We start from the raw sequence: 21,088 nt of genomic DNA, 5'->3' as shown, positions 1-21,088 counted from the left end.
TTTGACTAAAAGTTTGGTTCAATGGTCCAGGAGTCTGAAAGGGTACTTGGGCATTGTGCCAGCGCCTTTATGTGTGTAAAATTAAATTATGGGGTTTTACGTGCCAAAACCACTTTCTGATTATGAGGCACGCCGTAGTGGGTGACTCCGGAAATTTTGACCACCTCGGGATCTTTAACGTGCACCTAAATCTAAGTACACGGGTGTTTTCGCATTTCACCCACAGCGAAATGCGGCCGCCATGGCCGGGATTCGATCCCGCGACCTCGTGCTCAGCAGCCCAACACCATAGCCACTGAGCAACCACGGCAGGTTTGTGTGAACACCTACATTGAAATGATTGGGATTAACTACTAAAAGTTTGTTACACAATAGTTCTACAAGCACCAAGAATGCGATGTGCATTACGAATGTGGAGGTTTGAATTGTTTACTTCTGCGCTATCTCCATTTACGCTTTTTTTCACTTCTATTCCACAAACCTCCTCTATAGGAGTGATACGCAATTGACCAGTTGATAGCAAGCTCCTCAGGCAGATGTGCTGCACGTTTCCCCGTCATCTTAATCATTCATCCAACAGCTAGACAAACTTCAGATCAGAAACAAAAATACATTTTTTTTTACTTCTATTCGTATGTGGTCATAGTCGCAGCCTAGCGCGTGATGCCAGCTTTGACAACTTCGCGCTGGATCACCCGTCACTATGAATTATATATGTTGGCTGCCACTAAAGGCTAGCTGACCATTCCCATAATCAATTTCTTTTCATCACTTGTGCGTTTGATTACCTTTTTTTTTTCCTCAACGCTGCTGTCCTTCAATTACCCACTTCCATGGCGAAGGATCTCGCGCGAAGGCCAACTCTGTCTCGTTTATCTGTTCTGCTCCTCGCTTTTGAACCACCAGCCACACCAAGGTGGTCCACGAAACTTTAGGTGGTGAGTGACAAATACTCTGCACCAGGATTTTCCTGGTAACAAAAATACTTTTCCGCGCGTACTTTCGGTTGCTATGACTACGCTGCTTGTGTTACGGCTTCGCTGCTGGCTATGTGCTGGCTACGAAGCCGCATCCAGAGACAAGTCTCGCACGTTCTCGCGCGAAGCGACCTAGACGCGCGTTGCGGCTGTGGTCAGCAACTCGGCAGTGGGCAAAAAATAGTACGCATCGAGAAGGCAGCGGCGCCGAAGAAGAAGAACCGCGCAGGCTTCGTCAACTCCTTTTTCCTTTGCCGTCGGTGACGTAAAGGTAAGCGTTAGGCCTGCTCAATGCTTGCTGGCGTTCATTGTGGTGCCGTTGATGTTACTGTCGCAAAATAAATGGCTGCACAGCGTGCCGTGAGTTGTTCGGCACTTTTGAATAAGTCGGCAACGCGATACAAGTCGGGTCTTCACGATCCGTGACGTGCTTGTGCAACTTGCCCGCTCTTCCTGCCACGCTGTCTCTGACGCGAATTTGTGTTCTCTCATTGTCTCGGGTGGCGTAGGTATTGCGAGTATGGCACGCGGGCAGCAGAAAATTCAATCGCAGCAGAAGGCACAGAAGAAGCAGGAGCAGCTGAAGAAACAGCAAAATCATGACCAGAAGGCCGCTGCTGCCAAGGCCCTTAACCACACATGCACTGTGTGCAAGGTACGTAACAAAGAAAAAGGTCGTCGACTTTTAGTTTTGAGTCATGTGGGTTAGCGGGTCACGGCGAGATGTGCCACTGAGCGACGCCGGCCTGTTGCGCGGCGCTAGTGACCGCTTCCGCAACGCTCCTTTCGGATGCGCACGCGGTGCTTCTTTGACCCCGTAGCGCGCCTGCTTGCTGTGTTGCCGCTTGAGGACAATTTGGGTTTAAGTGACCAGAAGGTAATTTAGACAATCGTGCCAACAGTGGACTCCTACCTGCTCGTGCCTACAGAAAGCGAAGGTGTGCGCCGGTTGACACATGGCGATGGAACTGTTGCGGCCTTGTGCGGATTTGGCAGTGCTTCAAAGTGGTTGATTTCTGATCTCGCCATGAGGGTTGTCAGAGAGCTTCAACGTAAATTGCTCACTGTAGCCTTAGGATCACTACTGAACGGCCTTGCAAAGCTATGTTGACGAGCTCTTTGCTTTTGTTAGATTAATTGATAAACTGCGACGTCATTTCATCGGCTTTTAGTTGTGCGAATTCGATACAGTTTTATCATTGTAAAGCCTAGTGTGTCTCGAGTGTGTGAGGTTACTAGAATTTCACTGGAACCTAACGGTCTGACAGGATTGCCACATTTTCATATGTAACTATTACAACTACTAAAAGTCATCTGAGAATCATTCAGTAATCCAGCCTAAATGGGCAGTTGTACTCAGCTGGGGTTCCATTGTTTCACCTGTTCAAATGTTGACTGTGCCTTAACACGCATATTCATTTGACCATTTTCATTAGACTCAGATGCCGGATCCAAAAACCTACAAGCAGCACTTCCAGAACAAGCATCCAAAATGTGAGCTGCCGGATGATCTGAAGGAAATTTAAATATCAACGGATTCTCCCAGAACCAGACATGGTGGTGGCAGCCCGAAGGTGAATGTGTGCTGAAGACCACCTTTGTGGACTTGCCGCTGCTTTTTTACACATCAGCATCCTTCTTGTACAGCCTTATCCTTCCCCGAAGAATGAAAAAAAGAAAAAAAAAAAGGAAACTGGAAGAGCAGTCTGAATTGAAAACAAATAAATGACAAGGGGGCCAGATGCCATTTTGGTGTAGGCAGCGTGGCTTTTCAGTGCACTTTGAGATAATCAGATGTGATAAAGTTTTTGCTACTCAATCCACTGTGTGTGTGTCTGTTGTCCATAAAGGATAACTGGCGTGAACTGGTTGTGCATTATGGGTACTGTTGAGCTGCAGCAGATTCTTGGAGTGCAGTTCGTTTCCTTGTAACAAGCAGCACCACATTGGAGCACTAGTGGGCTGGTGTAATGGTGCGATTCTTTTAGCACAAATGGTTTCCAGCAGACAGTAGTGACACGGATAGAAAAGGACAATGGTGTGCTGCGTGTCATCGTCCCTTCCTGTCCTTGTAAGTATATTCTGCTAGAAACCATTTGTACTAGTATGTGCAGCCAACAAGCTCAGGCAAATGCTATTCCAGCGATTCTTTTAATTCTGCTCCCTTATTGTCAACTGTTCATGGTGGCCAATACTGTTGGGCAGAGTGCCGCTCACACCACTGACAAAGCAAAACAGTTTAAATAGAATATTTACATTATCCCGATCTTGTTTTTACCACATTGCTGGAGATGAGCAGGTTAGATGAAGGCATAGATTTTCATCATGTTGGCCTTGCAACATACTGACTGTGGCTGTAGTGCAGACGTTGTAATGCAAGAGGCTAAATTGAAACGTGGGAAGCATAGTTTAACCTGCTTGCTACAAAGGCTAAGAGCAGTGCAACACTGGATCCCAGCTTCAGCTCATCTTGCCATTCCGACTTCATGATGTTGCAGAGCTGCTGGTGTCGCAGTCTGCTACTGAACTTGGAATTGTAGTTTCGATTCCCAGCTGCATGCCGAGGCAATGTGCAAAGTGTTCATTTCCTGTGCCTTGGGTGGGCTTCAACGAAACCAAAGTGGTCGAAATAAACCCGTAGCCCACCACTGACATGTCTGGAACATTTAGTCGTTCTATTCAGCTCATATGATGCAATATGATTCGTATTCCATTAGTACAGGAAAGCAGTGCCATATTTGGCGCAGTCGTTAATCCTATTGTGTAATCCTGCTCGTGACTTGGTCCTGATTTGGACAGCCAGCATTTGTAAATAATAATGAAAAGAAAGGCGAAGCTTCGTCATGCATACTGAGCACAATAGTTAACTGCGCGAGTTAGTAGCAGTTCATGGTTGCAAGGTGATGTATACAATGTGTCTTTCACTAGCAAATGCAGGGCCACCGAAAGTAAGGATTTTGGTTGCCGATGTTTCATGATTTGTCAGCACCTTATTTTTAACCATGACACATGTTGAGGCGTAAAGTGTATTGGGAGTACTTGTATGACATCTTGTACTTGTCTTATCCTTTTTAGATGAACATTTGAACCCTAGAAAATTCGTTAGCAAGCATTGGAGCACCGTACATTATTTTGCAATGCTTCTTTTTCCAAACTGGTCTTTGTGACATCATTGGCTTGCTGTGTTTCCTACAATTGCAGGGGTTACCACACACAGCACAGCTAGTATAAATGTGTGCAGAGTTCTTGTTTAATATTAAAGCGAAGCGTTCTTTACCCACCTTCCCGGAATTTCCCATTTTATCTGTCTCTGCATGTAGAAGCTGTTGCTCAATAAGAAATATTGCATGTCCGATCGTGGGCTTCAAACCCAGATCCTGAAGCACAGCAGCCTGATGCTCTGTCCTTTAGGTCACCACGTATACATAGAAGGAATTGCATATTTTCGAGCTTCCCTTTTACAAGCCAGCACTTTGAGATTTGGTGTGTGAGTTGTGTCGCATAAAAACAGTTTACTTATAAAATTGAGAGCGCACACTTAGGTGACAATGAAGATAGAAGTTCATGTAACCACACCTAAAGTAATTTGCAAACATATTTGGTGAACACTGATTCTACAGTTTCAGTTGGACAAAACTGGCTGCAGTTGGAAGGCCATGCTTAATGAAGCTTTCTTTGTGATGTTTGAAGATTTAGACTCCATGGTCAGTAGTGGCAGTGTCTCGCATTTGCGCAGCCATGGCTGAGTACAATTGTGGGATGTGTTCACTGCCTAAATCCATTGCACATCTCTTGTTGTGATGTACCGTTTTGTCTTGCCAGGTCGCCGAAGCTTCACTTACACTACTTTTGCATGGGATCTGCATGTTTTGCCAGACAGCTTGTTTCCAGATTTTTTATGACCAGTGTCATACCTAATCTTACTGCTACACAATTACACATTTAGCTCCGTGCCATGACATCGTGATAATGGGCTTCTTCGATTTTCCACTTCTGGCTACTCGCAGGCTGCCAGAGCCAGCCAGCACGTCTTCGTTTTTCTCGGGTTGCTCCGCCCATTGCGCTACGCATTTCTGCCAGGCATTCGTTTTGCTCGCGCTGGACGGTTCTGGCTACTCACGGGCTGCCAGAACCTCCCAGGACGATTTTGGTCTGGCTGCTCTCTGGAAGTTCTCTGGCTAGCAGACGACTAAAAGAGGCGATGGGCGCTCGCCGCCATCCTTGCGGGGACTTCACGGATTGCATCGCGGGCGCTTGAGGACTTAAATTTACCTTGCTCAGCCAACTGTCTGCGGTCATCTTCGGATTTCCTGCGGTACTCCTGAGATTATATGCTTTCTGTCGGATACTATTCCATTCATCGACACAAACTGACACCTTTCCGAAAGATAACTTTTCAGTAGCATCGAGGGAAGCCCACGAATGCCATATTGACTTAATTTTTCAAATAAAATTTTATGATTTATGTCATCAAAAGCTCGTGTAAAATCAACAAAAACACCAAGAACAAATTGTTTTTGTTCAAGTTTCTCCAATATATATTCTTTCTGGTCGAGAAGGGCTAGTTCTCTTGATCAATTTTTTATAAATCCGTACTGGCATTTCGTCATCACATGCTTGTTACAGAAAGGATATAGTTGATTATAGATCATTCTCTTGGAACTTTTAGAAAATATAGGCAGTACCAGCACTGATCTATAATTCGAGACGCCTTTTTTGTCTCCTTTCTTATATAAAGCCACTACACGAGCCACTGGCAATTTTGGATGGAGAAAACGCGTTGAAATACATAAGTTGTATATATATATATGTCAGCACAGGAGCAATTTTATCTATTACATATTTGACTGGCCTTACTTGCAGCCCATCAGCATCACAACTACGGCTGTTTTTTAAAGCCCAAGAAAACAGCTCAAACTTCACGTTCTGCTGTTGCTTCTAAAAAGAGCGTATTTACATTATGTGGATCAAGAGCTGTGTAGGATGAACGTGGCCCAGTGTCAAAATCTCGCTGCATGAAATAGTTGTGCAACGAGATCCGCTGAAATAGTTAACCAGTGGACTCATAGCAGCACCCCGCGGCGGCCGTGGTATCTACGCTGAGTAGCCAACCGTAGCTACCAATAGCAGCCGCATATGGGAATCCTCTTTATTACGAGATAAAGCGTCCAGAAGTGAGTGAGGAGCAGGCTTCTGTTTGAAGAGAGAGCGTTTGAGAGAAAGGTGATCGCAGCGCCACGGAAAACTTGGTATGACAGCAAAACTTGGCTAAGATGTTCACAGCAGCATATGCCTCCTGCGGACTATGTTATTTCGCCAAGCCTGAGCGGTGGTTCAGGGCCCCTTTAACACATGTAATTTCTCATCTTCTTGGACCGCTACATGTCAGTTTACAATTTAATTTTCATATGTAGGCAATCTTTCATGCCATGACGGATAAAATCTAGCTAATAGTGAGAATGAAAACCTCAATAAGCGTGAACTTCATGTAGAACATCAACTTCACATATCTGCAACGAAGTGCAGACATCTTTCGAAAGGAAGAAATGGTGAAAATTAAAAATGTGGTTGACTTTACCAATGTACAGTGCAGCATTTCATTGGTAGGTTGGGCATGGTTAAATTTCTGTAACTAATCTTATTGCACTACAGCGTGTTGCACAATGTTTGGTAGGAGGGCACAAACAAAATGTGATGCCTGTATTCTGAGCAAATTGGTACATTGGCTTTTGCTAAACTTTCAAGTATAAAAATGAATATAAGTATCTATATGCAAATGCTCTATATTCCAGTGTTACTGCTGGCAGCATCCTAGTGAGACCTCTTCAACATTATAACGCACATAGCCCTCAATATTTTTCAAAGTTAACTCAAAACTGATTACATAAAATATTCATTCCGGATATAAAGTCGGATGCATGCAGAATTGTATGGAAGTGCCTTACATATTTCTTGTTATAGATTTGTGTTTAGACAAAGATAACTTTCTTTTACGACAAGAAATATGAGGATGTGATTACTTCCACCACGTACAGTATCTACAGCTCCTTACTTCGGTATTGGAACAAAAAAGGGGTTTTTGAAGTTCCTAACCTACAAGTTGGTAACCAGAACATATTTATATAAAAAGCTATTGCATCTTTTAGCTTTCTTTTGCTCTTATAAGGATATTTTCAGAGCTCAACGTGAGCGCTGTGACGACTCTGCTCCTGAATAGAAGCAAGTGAACACAGAAGCTTTAGGTAATACATTCAATGGTCGAATCCTCTTGTGATCCCAAACGGTACACAACTCTTATGTGTGACGAACAGCTACTTTTATCTGCAGTTTTATGAGCACGCTGCCGGCACAGTGTAATCATTGTGATGGCATTCTTTGCCCCATCCAGTCACCTTGTAGTAGGTCAGAAGGCACAGAGTTTCTTACAAAATTTACTAGTGGGAACTTGGGTGCTGGAATTGTTCAGCTATCATGAGAATCTTCATGCTTGTGGCTTTAAACATGCTTGTGACCTTGTTTAATTATGCTTTAACTTTCTAAATTTTCAAGCACTCATATTTTTCAGAACACACCAAGACACTTAATCTCTGTCCCCATTCGTAATCATTGCACATTGTTGCATTTATAACACAATATTATGTAAAAAATGAACAATTGGCACAGTCGCAAAGCTGTGTGAAGTTGCACTTCCATTTAATTATGCGGAACAGGCATCCTAATCTGTCATTTCCTGTTCATGTTTTCATTTTTGCTGATGGCAGTACATCGAAAGTGGTACTGCCAGAGTTTGATTGAGAATGCAGCCTCAGGTGCAATAACGTAAAAGGAAGAAAAACAGGCGAAAGGCTGGTAAGAAAATTTAGGCAGACGCAACATGCTGTCAACCGAACAGAGTTAAACTACTTGGGTCCAGCTTTGGCAGGTGTTATACTATGGCAGCAGTTCAAAGCTAAGAAGTGGGTTTGCTGTGCCTGTCGGTCCTTGCCATTACACCGCCATCGTTGTGTCATCGTCAAGCCATCTCCTTGTCCTCGGCTTTGCCCACACCCACCACTGCCACCGGGGCTCGTACCCTTGCGGCAATGTGCAGCTGGGTGTGACGTGCACTGGCCACTGGGCTATCGCGCAACATTTGTGCTTGGCAATGTACAGGATTTTGTGCACCATGCTGACTCGGGAAGTATTTGCTGTCTGTGCATGGGCATTTCAGAAAACACAGCAAATGATACTGTAACAGATGAAGACGCCACTGTATGTATACATCAGGAAGTTTTGAAAAGATAGTGTCACTATTTTAGAATTAAATAATTTGGATGGCAGTGCGCTCAGAGATCCTGATGCTGTAATATGGCACACTCAATAGGCCGTTTATGTACGCTTTGGAGGTGCTACGAAAGTCGTGTAACATGGATTTAAAACTGTATTACAATGCTAAGTGGGTCTAGCAGCAATGACATGGCTCTATTGTTGCCTTTGAAGGTTCTTTATGGTTGCAGTGAACCTTAGCTGTTGTATTGCACCACCTTTGTAGTGATCTGAGACACACACTGTCAGTTTGTAAACTGACAAAGTATCCTTTCGAGACTCAATATTTTTTTAATTTCACAATAATAGATTGAGTATCAGAAGAGAAAATTAAGGTCACACTCCTGATCTAAAGTTTCCTTTCTTTTAATATTGTGCCGAAACTCCAGCAGCAGTACATCAGTGTGATGTCATTCATTTAAAAGTATATATATATTTTTTTTTGTATTTGGGCCATTGTGGCTTAGTTAATGTTGCTGAAACTTGTTAAGTGCCATTGTTCGCTCCTTTATTACTAAATTTCATCCATCTTTACCATTAAAATTTTAAGTAAGCCTGAGCAGACACCATTAAAATCAATAATGTGATGGCAAGCTGGTGCGGGAACATAAAGGTGGCATCGCCAGCTGTCTTTTGTTCTCATGTATTTTCTGGCTTACCAAGCTTCTTTCAATGGCAAGAGTGGCTTTTTTGTTGCTGTAGAAGGGTACTTTACTAATACAGCTCGCGTAATTTTTCTCTTTAGTGTCCTATTAAGGGCAAAGCACGTTTGAATAAAGCTTGGGCTACACTTTATATGTGCGAATGGGGCCTTTGATGGGGCAATGATGATGGTAGCAAACTTCCAAATTGTCAGTGCCTGTCTTCTCGCCTAAGACTTTCATTGAAACTAACTCAGTCTGCTTGCGCTGTAGCAGCCTTGGAACTCTGCTCTGGTCCATTGAGTTTTCTGTGCGCAGGCCGCAGCATGATTGAAGAGCTTCGTAGTACAGAAGGCCAAGGAAGCCAGTAAGGTGCTTGGAGTTGCAGCTGGCCAGGCCCCTGCAATATGAGATTTAGAAAAACAAAGGATTGGAGTGCTAATTTTGCAGCACAGCTCTTAGGTGCCCATTCCTGCATTCAGCATCAGCGTCCCTCAGCATAATTGAGCGACCGCGGAGCACAGTGGGGGATTAAAGATGGCGAGAGCGAAGAGAGCACGATGAGGGTGCAACAGAAGCATCAGGAGGAGAGAGCAGCAAGAGGGTGAGGAGGAAAGTGGGTTGCCACACGAGACATGCTTCACGGCAGCAACCAGGCATGCGGCAAGCGCTCCCACCGATACCATATATGGAAATAAAGTGCTGGCATGGGCTTCGGACCCATTGCACATGCGCTACTTCGCCTGTGCCACTGCCGCTAGAGAATGCACTCCGCGCAAGCCACGTGTGCCCGTGTTCACGCTTTCCTTCAGGATAATGAGGGACGCAACCGGTGGAAATGCTTTCTCTGCGACTCCTGTTAAACGAGCTGCCCAAGCAGAGGCTCAGCGTCGCCGCCAAGAGGACGACCCTGTCATCAAGAATTGAATTCTTTACCACGGTATATGTCACGAATTCAAAACACCTTAACAGCTGTGCTCAAAATTCACTTTAGGGAGTATCGTAATTGTTCATGCATTTTTTGTTTTTGTTCACGATCTTTCACAAGTATATTTAGTGTATAAATCGCTTTTGAATGAATAGTGACTAGGTTGACATGTAAATTCTATGAGTTACAGAACATGTAATTGTCTAATCATTTGTAATATTAAGGTGTTAGACTATGTGACATCGGTACTTTAACAAAAATGTTTGTGAGTGCACATCTGAACTTCCACCCTGTGATCTGTGTTGCTGTGCAACATTTTCTTCATACAACATGTAGGTTTGTTCAGCTTTGGATGACTGATCAAATTTGTTAGCTACATGCCTCATCTGCCTGTTGAGACTTATACCAAGAAGTCGCACTGAAGGTTTGCTGTTTCCAAAATGCTTTGCTGAGCAGCTTTTTATATGCCCTGCCCCATTTGGCATAGGCGAGTGTGCTTGCATGCCTTAAAGGTCATATCTTTTTACCATACTGATATAATGGCTAATCACAAAATGTGCAAAGTCACAACTTCATTTAGAAATTGTCATCCACTGCACTACACACAGCTAGCAGCACTTGTTTGCAAGGATTTTCTGACGGCTCATAGACAGTGTTTTAAATGAAACTATGCACTTCATTGTTTGAAGACAATAGCAACTGATTAATTGACGACTTGAGTACGGTTGAGCAGGACATGACTTATAATTGAAATATTATGTGCTTCATAATACCAGCATTTACTTCATATACTTATTTTCCATTAATATGTAGAAAGCAGAGCTACTGAACTCTACAGTTTGCTGTCCTCAGTAACTACTTGTAGACAGTTGTGCGGGCTGTACTGGAGGGTGAGCCAGAATCTAAATTACAGCTTAACTTGAATTATCTGAGGCCTGTTACCTGAAGGTAGTCCCCGTTAAGGCTGCTGCTGCCGCACTGGTTGTACCACCATGCCCCCTGGTGGTCTCTGGCACAGCTTCCATCACCCCACTGGTCATTGTCGACATCCCACGTCGAGAAGGCCATTGCAGCATGCGTGCTCAGGCCGTCCCCTTTATGTTACGTGACATACATTGACATTGTAACTGACTTAGCCGAACAGAACAGACTACTGCATAACCGTGATAATATATTTTTTTAGGAGACTATTGAAAAATAATGTAACATCCAATAACGCCTGCCATAGCACTATTGATGAAACAACAAGTTAGTCTCATAAAACCTCATTTGAAGTTGAACATAAGCCAAAGAAACTATAGAAAATCTACCTGTAATACTCGTTATCACTGCCTGGCAGTTCAGCTGAATGCTAAATACATTTTTGGAGTGGCCATAACCTTGAATCATACTAATGAAGCTGGTAATTTCCATCTGGTATATGGGTCGAATCTTCGACAACAACAGAAGCTGTTTTCAAAAACTTGCTAGATTGACCCTTCGGTTCTTCTAGAATGCAGTGTAATTCTTGCTTATTGAAAAACAATTTAGTCCTGAATTGTGTTTCAGAAGTGTAATTTACCAATCCAGCCTTTGGGCTCCTTCTTAGTTTTCTTTTACGGTTATGTGTATTGCTGTTGCAAAGCTATTATATATTGCTGATTATTTGTGGCTAGAGTAGTCTGGTCATCAGAGCACCGATATTGTTGTGCAAATTTAGGTTTAATTGGTTAACATTTGTTTCTCATACCAAACAGGACATTCAGCATGTATAACAGGCAGTGTTTGACTCACCTGCATCTCCACCTTCAAATTTACCAAGTAGCTTGAGTGCAAACTTCTCACGTTCACTTCCTATGGCAAAGTAAGCATACAGGGCATGTGTGTGTTGTCCATCAAAGTCTTCTAGGTCGACCCTGACTTGGTACAGCCTCTGAGATGTCAAATGATGGATCTGGTTATTTCCTGCAGCAGAAAACGAAGTAACACCCGCAGTGGGACCTGAGTGGCCATGGCCTGGGCACATCAGAATGCAAAAGCACCTATGTGCCGGGGCATTGGGTGCACAATAAGGAACCCCAGGTGGTCAAAATTAAGCTGGAATTCTTGGTTACAGTGTGCCTCATAACCAGATGGTAGTTTTAGCACGTAAAACACCAGAATTTAGTTTTAATGTTTAAAAGTAACTGCCAACTTTCTTGGTTCCACTTTGAATTAATTTTGTAGTGGTGCACGAGCTTACCTAGCCAGAATTCACTTGCTGTGTTGCCAAACCCATACTTGTAGTCGGTCCAACTTCTCTGGAAATCTGTGCTTCCATCGAACCTTCGTTGCACGACCTGCATTGTTGCAGTTGTGCTGCACTGCATTGAATATCGGCCACCTCTGCATGAGAGCATGCTACTGTATTATATGTGATATAAGATGTTCTGTGCACAATGGCTGGTGTCATTGCGCCGATAACAAAACAGTGGTGAATTAAACAGTATCCCAGAACTGTTCCAGAGAGCACGCATCAGGGTGCCAGTCTTCTCACCTTAACTGCTTGCCCTTGCAGAATCTGCCTGGCACATGTTGCTCCCTCTTTTCTAGTGTTCTGTCACTTCACCTGCCCTTCATTGGTGTATTGTGCAAGGCTATATCATCAAAAATGCCATAATTTGAGACAGCCTTTAAATGACAGGAAGTGGGTGGTCTCACTGCATGATGTGGGTGCTGTCGCTGCTTTTCTCTTTCTTTCATCATGGGCTGCAAGTGACTGAGACAGCACATGCGTGCACGTACACACACACAAACACACACACACACACACACACACACACACACACACACACACATATATATAGGTACGAGTATTTAATTTCAATAGTTTTCAGCGGTGGACTGATCTTCATCAGGGTTTACAAGAAAATGGCACTTTGGCACTGATAGTGAAGACATCAGGCTGCATGCCCGGTCGTTCTCAGTTACAGCAAACCAAAAGCGACAGTTGTGACAGTGATTGACTCTTTCTAGGTGCTTTGGAAGATTCACAGCTGCCTTATGGCAATGATGCAGGACAAAAGGAAGGTGGAGTCCCATCTATGTAGGGCAAGAAGGCCAGTGAGAAAAAAGGAGGAAAAAAAGGAAAAAGAGGAAGAGGGAGACATAAGGCATGGAAGGGCACAGAAGGGAGAATAGCGGTATCTAGGTTTCCATTGACACGAGGCAAGAAGGGAGAAAGCGGTTACTGTGCAGCACCGGTACATGTGTCGCCGTTGTAGCAAGAGAGAGGGCAAGTTGAATAGGGTGATGGGGGGCAGAATAGAGAAGAGGCCTGGAAGGGAGACAGAAAAGAGGCAACATGTGTAAAGTAACACAGTCTCACATTACACATGTACAAGGCACGGCCTGTTCCGGCGTCTTTGTGGTCCAGCTGAGGTCCAGCAAAGCACCTAGAAAGAGTAAATCACTTTCACAACCGTCACTTTCGGTTGATGTATCTGAAAACGACCGGGCATGTAGCCTGCTGTCTTCACTATCAGTGCCAAGGTGCCATTTTCTTGTAAACACTGATGAAGATCAGTACACCGGCTGAAAATGTTGAAAATAAATATTTGTTCTGTTTACTTTATAGCATTGCTCACACATATATATATATATATATATATACACTTAAAATGAAGGCACAGTGAAGCATTGTCAAAGATATACAGCCTAATTCACCAAAATCTTCAGAAGTAGCACTTTTATCGAGGGTATAGAAGCCTTCATTTTAAGCTTCAACTACAAATTGGCCCATTGAACGCCTCTTCGCACTATATATATGTACAGGGTGTCCCAGCTAACTTTAGGCAGAGTTTAAAAGTATGTGAATGCCACGTAGCTCGACAGAACCAAGGTAATTTTGTTTGTCATCGCTTGAAGATACTCAGATTTTTTTCATTCTACCTAATTACATAATTAGTCTTAATTAATTGATCAACTTCTCAAATATTATAATTCTATGAAAAGTGTCAATGAGAAAATTGCAGAGCGACATGAAAAACTCCCAATGCAGCTTTCTTTTACTCGATATGCGCTGCATAAAGGTGTTTTTCCGAGCATGAAAGAAGCCTGCGAATACACGCAAAGTGCCTCAAGCAGCCAGTCGCACGGCAATTTTGCATGCATTTGCGGGCTTCTTTCACACTTGGAAAGACACCTTTATGTAGCAGGTATTGAGCAATAGAAAGCTGTATCCAGAGTTTTTCATGTCACTCTACAATTTTCTCTATGACACTTTTCATCTAATTATACTATTTGAGAAGTTGGTTAATCAATTAAGACTATTTAGGTGGAATGAAAGAAATGAGTTATCTCCAAGTGACAGCAAAAAACATTACCTTCGTTTTGTCCAGCTACATGGCATTTGCATATCTTTAAACTCTGGCTAAAGTTAGCTGGGCCACCCTTTAAATATATATAAATGGGACATGACATAATTGCTTTAGGACAAGCTTTGTTGCCAGTGCTTACAGTCCACCCTCCACCATCACTGTCCATGTTGCAGTAAACCGTGATGGCTTCTGGAGAACCAGATGGCTGGATACGATAGACTCCCGATGAGTTGTGGCCATCTTGCAGCACATCCCAGCAATCTAGAGGCAGCTGCACACTCGTAGCTTGCACTGTACTCGTGCAGGACACTTGGAGGTGGCTAGACGACTGTTCCAAGTGGCTCACTGCGTCTAGCAGCTGCTTGTGTGTTGCTACCAGGAAGGTGTGATTGTGGATGTACCTGGGAACACAAGAACGGAAGCATATTATTGTATGTGCTATCAGAGAGTTTTAGCCTGAACAGATCTTGCAAACGTTTTTATTTTCTCTGGATTACTATAGCTGACGCAAGCAGCGGTGTTTAACACAGCATTGCAAGATGCCCCTTGTGTTGAGCACATCTTGTAATTGTGTGTTACACCAGTATGCAGTGGAACATTTTCCTGCTACATGGCACTTCTTGGCAGATGAGATGTACAATAATTGGGAAGTTTGCATCACTGCAGGAGCCTTTACACTAACTGGTACAAGAAAACAGCTACGCAAAATGTATGCAATAAAATGTTCACACGATTTGGTTGAGCAAAAGGTTTCAAGATGTCGCCAGCACCTCACTTTGTTCCTATATTCTGGTAACGCATGTTTAGTCAAAAATTTTCTAATTATTTTCAATGACTCTTGTGCATGTTTGAAAGCAAGCATTACGTTTCATGTGACACAATATGCGATGGCATTGAGTGAGGAAGTGCTATGGCTCTGCTCTCGTTGCTAGAGTGCGTGTTGAAGTGGTGCCTTTTAATGCCGTCAGTGGCTGGTTCTGATACTAAAGCAAAGTTGTGTGCAGAACAATGCTCGTTTTAGCACTGCAGTGTGTCTCTTGCAGTATAAGGTATGACATACCTCCTTTATATATGAAGCATTGCTTGAGCTATCAGAAAATTGTGCAGTGCATATTAATGCATTAGCATTAGAAGCGTCAAAGTGGAGAAAAGTGTGTGTGTGTGTGTGTGTGTGTGTGTGTGTGTGTGTGTGTGTGTGTGTGTGTGTGTGTGTGTGTGTGTGTGTGTGTGTGTGTGTGTGTGTGTGTGTGTGTGCGTGCGTGTGTGTGTGTGTGTGTGTGTGTGTGTGTGTGTGTGTGTGTGTGTGTGTGTGTGTGTGTGTGTGAAGTGTGGGAAGCCAATCAGCTGGTAGAGGTAGGGAGGGGACAGGAGAGCTTGGAAGAGTGCATGTGTTTGTGTAAAAATGTGACATTACTTGAAGGGTGGCCATCAGAGGCTTACCAAAGCAGCACAGTGTGAAAGCTTTATCAGATACATGATCAATGGAAAAATTGCTAGCGTTCTTGAAATTTCCATGCAGGTAGTGGTGTGTAACATCCTATATGCCTCTCAATCACTCAATGCTTCATATGCAACACTGAATTTTCCTCTTGCATTTTCTCATTTGCTGAGCACACGAGGCCATTTAGGCTTGCTGTGCAGTAGTTGCCTCTTTGAACTGCTATCTAAAAGAACCAAAGGGGCGCTAAGCCACAAACTACGTCATGTTGCATTAGTTGAGTTGTAAGGAGTCGAGTTTTGCATCCGACATAAAAAGCTTTTTTAAAAGTTTGTGTGCACACTTTGTTGGCTCAATAAAAAAGGCAGCATCAATTGTTTTAGAAATAGGAACATACCACAGGCTTTAAATGTCAGTCTGTTGATGGCACTGACAGTTAACCCTTTTTAAGGAAGCTTAGATTAAAATAATTCTTGCCTTCTATATCATGTCTTCTTTTCAGTTTTCTTTCAACCTCACTAATGATGCAGCGGGTCTTCTTGATTTGTTGTTGATTGCCCAGGATTGTCCAAGAAGCTTCATATGCCAATGCTCATTGGCTGAAAGCAGCATCTCAGGCAGACCTAGGCAGTTTGGGACGACAAACCAAAGAGACATCTACATGTTTCTGTCTAAGCAATGTCTTTTGTTTAGCTTGGTGGACTGGAGTTTGCTGGTATTGCCAAATAAATAAAGATCAGCTGTTTTATACCCCACTTATAAATATGATATGTGCCTATCAACAGCTGTCAAATCTGTGTTGTAACATATCACATACACCTTTGTGAATACATACTTGCCTGACATCCTTAAGTAGCTCGGTAATGTTTTGCTGCAGCTGTTGAAGGCTGGCATGCATGCTGGCAAGGCTACGACGTACACTTTGCTCACCGGAACACCTCTGCTGATGCTGATGACAGGCGGTTTGCTCACGCTGGAGCTGTTCAACATCTTCGCGGAGAAGTTCATTCAGTGCAAGGCCCTAGTTTTGAGAACAGTGCCACACTTTTTTGTTCAGTAACACATCATTCAGTAAAGTTGTACGTATGTCTTCAGGCATCTATTACAACTACAGTTAGGTTTGGCATGGCCAAACAGTCACTGAAATTAAAGCACAGCAGGGCTCACGTGAGGAGCGGCCTGAAAAATTAGTAACAGCACCCACAAGGTTACGTTACCTTTCTGTTTCTAAATTAATGCACCTTCTTTGAATGTAAACTGTAGTGTGCTCTCAAACTACACTGCTTCGTTGATGCTATGGTCTCAAAATTTTAGGTGCTGTTGCTGTATTTTCATGTCTTATTTCAAGTTAGTTCTTGTGCCTCTTTTGTATCAAAGTTATTTATTATCAGGCCAGCTGCTTCGTAAATGTCCTCACTCTAAGACACCACAAGAAACAATTTGAACAGTAACTTTAGCATCCCAAGCTTTCCATAAGAATGTTGTGCAGAAACATAGGCCAAAATGTTTTGGTCTATTCAACTATTACAGGAAAGTGTATTGGTCACAAGCAAATCTTAAGGCCTTCTGCACATTTTTGTGTCCGTCATTTTGTGACATGTACTTCATTTTACTTTTTTTTGCATATAGCAGTATTATTTATGTTAGTTCATTGCATGGTGGAAGCATCACTCTGGGGCATCAGAGTAATAATGTGTTGGAGGTTCTTTCAACTTCACCAGGAATGCAAACGGGCCTTCATCATGTCCATTTCTCTCATGTGCCTGGCTTAAATCGGTGCCAAGTTTCAAGCATAAAATACAATACAGCATTTCACTAAAAGTGCAGCTGTCAAGAGCTGGTCTTCGGTACAAGCATCGGCAAAAGCCCTTGTTCCTTCACGACTCTCCTTTACAAAAAATAAACCATATACTTTGTGTGAGAACATATTGCTTGCCTTTGCGACATCCCCTTTGAGACTCTCTAGGCGTAGGGCTAGACGCGCCTCCATGGCATCAAACTGCTGTTGTAGGCGCTGATCAACAGCCCGCCACCGCTCTTGGGAACGAGATTCCTGGTCTCTCAGAAGACGAGGCAGCTGCAGGAGCCCCTGTTCCAAGAGCATCTCCAACAGCGGAAACTCTCTACCTGTGGTAATCAGTCCGCCTATTTTGTGGTGCTGCTTAGCACACATAATCAAGCCTCACATTACCTTTAACTAAAGCAAACAGAGTAGAGCCATCAGGTTAACTCAATTGACTCCAAAATGGCTCACTGAAGAAAACACATACTATACTTGCCTGTGTAAGATCGGCACCCCCTCACTTGGGAAGTGTGCCAATGAGGGATCGTAAGCTGTAGTGACAATGTAAGTGAGATCGGTAATAGTAGTGGTGAATAGTGTAGTAGAACTTCGTCAGTGGTGCCGAATCTTGAATAAATGTGTGTGCAGCATGTAGCCACTGTTCACACCTGTATATCATTTCACGACTTCGTCCACAGTTCTAGCGGGTGGTCCTATGCACGACTCGTGCTAGGAGCAACACCCTGACAAGAATTTGAAAAAAACGCTCTGTTTTATTCACACAAACTACTGCAACCTGGTTTGGGCTACCACAACTAAAACTAATATAAATAAGATTGTTACCATACAAACAAAGAATTATACGACAAATTTCAAATCTTGAACGCACAGATACCACGAAAGAAGCATTTCTAGAGCATAATTTACTTCGCGCGGATAAAATGTATGAATTTCGGTTATTGCAGTTGTTTAATTTTTCATCAACTAAAATTGTTAATTACCTCTCTTCTCTGGCATCGTTACGTTACTTGTCGACTGTTAAAACGCACTGCACTGATATGTGGGCGATACCACATTTTCGTACGAATTATAAATTTCAGTCACTGGCTCACAGTTCCCCTAACACTTAATAAGCACCAAAATACTGCTGGGTATACTAGAAGACGGCTTCAAACATATGTTGTGCAATTGTAACTAAATAAAAGATCCAGCGTATTGTGAGTGACCTTTCGGTTTGACACCGTGTTTCTGGCCTGTTATGTATTATTTATGCACAGAGTGTTTGCGATTGCTTATGTATCGTGTTATAAGTCATACTGTTTTTTTATTTCGTGTTTTCATGCCTACTGATTACGCACAGTGCACTTGAAAATGAACTTCAACTTTGTGTCTTTTCGTTACCTGTTCTCAACTTTGTTTCTTTCTTTCAATACTTAATTTGCTGATCTTTGGCGTATCTTGTCAAACTGATTTCTTAAACTGAAATCGTGTTTGGTTCCATTGCTTGCAATTATACCTGTTTTTTTATGTGTCTTGTGCGCTATGCCTTGTAACGGCTTCCTGCGCCTTTTGTCAAGCTGCTCTAGCAGCTTTTAGCCAGGAAGCCGTCCAGATGCTTCTGAGAAATAAATTGAATTGAATAGGGTCTTACTCAAGTAAATATGGTAGGTGTCTGCCAATGGTAGTTAATGATGAAACCAGTTGTTTATATGTCCAATTGACAAGTCCAGAACACGAGCACACTTGCAGGCTTTTCTCTGGTGTGCATGCACAAACTGTTTCAATCTGAAAATTTCTACATTTTACTATATGGCACGCCATCTTTCAGAGTGATAAAGTTTGTAATAAGTTATGTATGGTAACAGCACCTGGTAATTTAGCAGCTTCAAAGCAGCAAAGCTCTTCCCTTTGCCCGTTTAAAGGCACGGTTCCACATGCATGGAATAATACATGTAATGTACGTAACATAATGCATGTAAAAAAATCACCACCCAAGCACTTCATACAGATGGTTAACCAGCGAAGCTGAAACGTGCGGGCCTGGTGTTTATCACTGGGTTAATCCCAACGGTTCATTAAACAACAGCTTGGTAGACAGCTGGATTCTCGGTATGCAGTTGCTGCTTGCGCTTGGCTGCATGAGCCTGTTCTTGTGCTCAGGCTGCAGCATCGGCAGAATCCCAGTTCTGCTCGGGGCGTTGCTGATTGGAAGCCACCTGCTCCTCAGGAGTATGTATGACGCGTGACCTACCCGTTTCAGAGCTGGAGAGAAACTGCTGCACACGTGCTCGGCTGCGGCGGAGAGCAAAAATGACACTACTCGCGCAGCCAATCGCGAGCCTCTCTTTCTCTTCTTTTTGGCGCATTCGCATGGAGTTGCGCCGGAGGAGTTTTCGGCGTACAGGTGACAGATGAGCGGAGGAATCGGCTAACCATATACAGCTTCACTGTAAAATGAAAAGGCAGGGAGAATGACAAACAATAGTGCTGATGAGCTGCTTGATCATTTATTATTCATAGCCACTTTATATAGCTGTTGCATCCACATCTGAACCATGCCAGGTGCTTCAGCAAAAAACATTTTAAAGAAACTTTGCATTCTTCTGTAGTAGGCTGTGTATCCTTCTCAAGCCAGTGCTTCTTGGGCGCCACTTGTAGTTCAACCCACGTCTTCAACAACTCAAGGAAACCAAGTCAAACACAAGCAACTCAAGTACCCTCGTAATTGTCAGTTTTTCTCAAGCCCCATCAAAAAAGAACAGCTTTTTTTTTGCTTAAAGGCTGAATTATTGCACCTTTTATACAATTCCGCTGAACAAAATCAGACTCGATTCGAGAGGCAAGCAAAAGATGCACGATATTCGTGTCATGTGACTGCACCAAATATGTTAGAGTGGGTAGCGATGGGGACCCCACAGCATGGCGAGTGTTCAACTACATTTGAAAGAAACTAAATTCTAGCTAGAGCTTGTTATTTTCATATATGGCAAGGAGCAGCTATTTCAACTCCTCCTCACATCAACCTTAGAGAGAAGTAATATACTATGCTGCACTTCAAAACCAGCATTGATGAAAAATTCCCTTCAACATCTATAGCAAGAGATTAGAAGCATGTCACCACTCCTTATATCTATAGCAGACAATGTCATCAATAAAGCACTCTTACCCGACACATGGGAGCTGGTATTGTATGAACTGGACATCGGAGTTGTACCATCGGAATGAACTACCAGAGTGTTTGTGAGTAATATCCATAATCCATTGAAAAGGCCAGCTTTTGAGCAAGCCAAGAGAGCCATGATGTCTCGAAACACGCCTGTTTTCATTCTGTGGGCTGTTCCCAGGCGGGCTTCTGCCAAGTAGCCATCTGGCTTTCATCAGGCCCTGCTGCCTAGATTCGTTTTTTTTTCTGCATTTGCTTCCCTGAACTTGCCTTGGGTGTCCGTTTCACCACGGTGGCAAGTGCATCTCGGCCCTGCACTTTCTTTTTCATTAGCAAGATCTTGATGAGGGCTAGTTGGTTCATATTTAGAACTGAGGTTAAACAGCACAAATAAAACAAGCACACTAGGAAACAAATACCACAGACAAGCGCTGACTACCAACTGGAAGTTTCTTTGAAATTCACCAGCCATTTATACCTTATTCAGCATAGGCATGCACACGCCTAGTCGCAAAA

General features: G+C 43.2%; 2 protein-coding genes across 2 annotated transcripts; one reads left to right on the top strand and one right to left on the bottom strand.

Moving 5' to 3' along the window:
- The first annotated feature begins 1,094 nt into the window (after window positions 1-1,094).
- LOC142585726 (zinc finger protein 706-like) lies at window positions 1,095-2,796 on the top strand. The gene is made up of 3 exons (XM_075696702.1): window positions 1,095-1,248; window positions 1,487-1,632; window positions 2,414-2,796. The coding sequence occupies exons 2-3, from the start codon at window positions 1,498-1,500 to the stop codon at window positions 2,501-2,503; spliced, it is 225 nt and encodes a 74-aa protein (XP_075552817.1). The 5' UTR covers window positions 1,095-1,248; window positions 1,487-1,497; the 3' UTR covers window positions 2,504-2,796.
- Window positions 2,797-8,553: 5,757 nt separating this feature from the next.
- Window positions 8,554-21,052, bottom strand: LOC142585724 (uncharacterized). The gene is made up of 8 exons (XM_075696700.1): window positions 20,576-21,052; window positions 17,563-17,753; window positions 16,466-16,647; window positions 14,328-14,589; window positions 12,073-12,169; window positions 11,625-11,795; window positions 10,794-10,945; window positions 8,554-9,323 (listed from the first exon to the last, which is right to left on the bottom strand). Exons 1-8 carry the CDS (start codon window positions 20,733-20,735, stop codon window positions 9,177-9,179), a joined length of 1,362 nt encoding a protein of 453 aa, XP_075552815.1. The 5' UTR covers window positions 20,736-21,052; the 3' UTR covers window positions 8,554-9,176.
- Window positions 21,053-21,088: the final 36 nt, after the last annotated feature.

This window comes from Dermacentor variabilis, chromosome 6 (assembly GCF_050947875.1).
Source record: "Dermacentor variabilis isolate Ectoservices chromosome 6, ASM5094787v1, whole genome shotgun sequence".
NCBI lineage: Eukaryota > Metazoa > Arthropoda > Arachnida > Ixodida > Ixodidae > Dermacentor > Dermacentor variabilis.
Note: the sequence above shows the minus strand (reverse complement) of the source record. Positions and strands in the feature narration are given on the sequence as shown.

What these genes read in the sequence shown, in the direction of transcription:
- LOC142585726 (XM_075696702.1), top strand. Translation starts at nt 1,498, where the DNA reads ATGGCACGCGGGCAGCAGAAAATTCAATCGCAGCAGAAGGCACAGAAG. An exon ending in ACACATGCACTGTGTGCAAG is followed by an intron (nt 1,633 to 2,413) that starts GTACGTAACAAA and finishes CATTTTCATTAG; the next exon opens with ACTCAGATGCCGGATCCAAA.
- LOC142585724 (XM_075696700.1), bottom strand. Translation starts at nt 20,735, where the DNA reads ATGAAAACAGGCGTGTTTCGAGACATCATGGCTCTCTTGGCTTGCTCA. An exon ending in TACCAGCTCCCATGTGTCGG is followed by an intron (nt 17,754 to 20,575) that starts GTAAGAGTGCTT and finishes TGATTACCACAG; the next exon opens with GTAGAGAGTTTCCGCTGTTG. An exon ending in GTGATGGTGGAGGGTGGACT is followed by an intron (nt 12,170 to 14,327) that starts GTAAGCACTGGC and finishes GCAACAATGCAG; the next exon opens with GTCGTGCAACGAAGGTTCGA.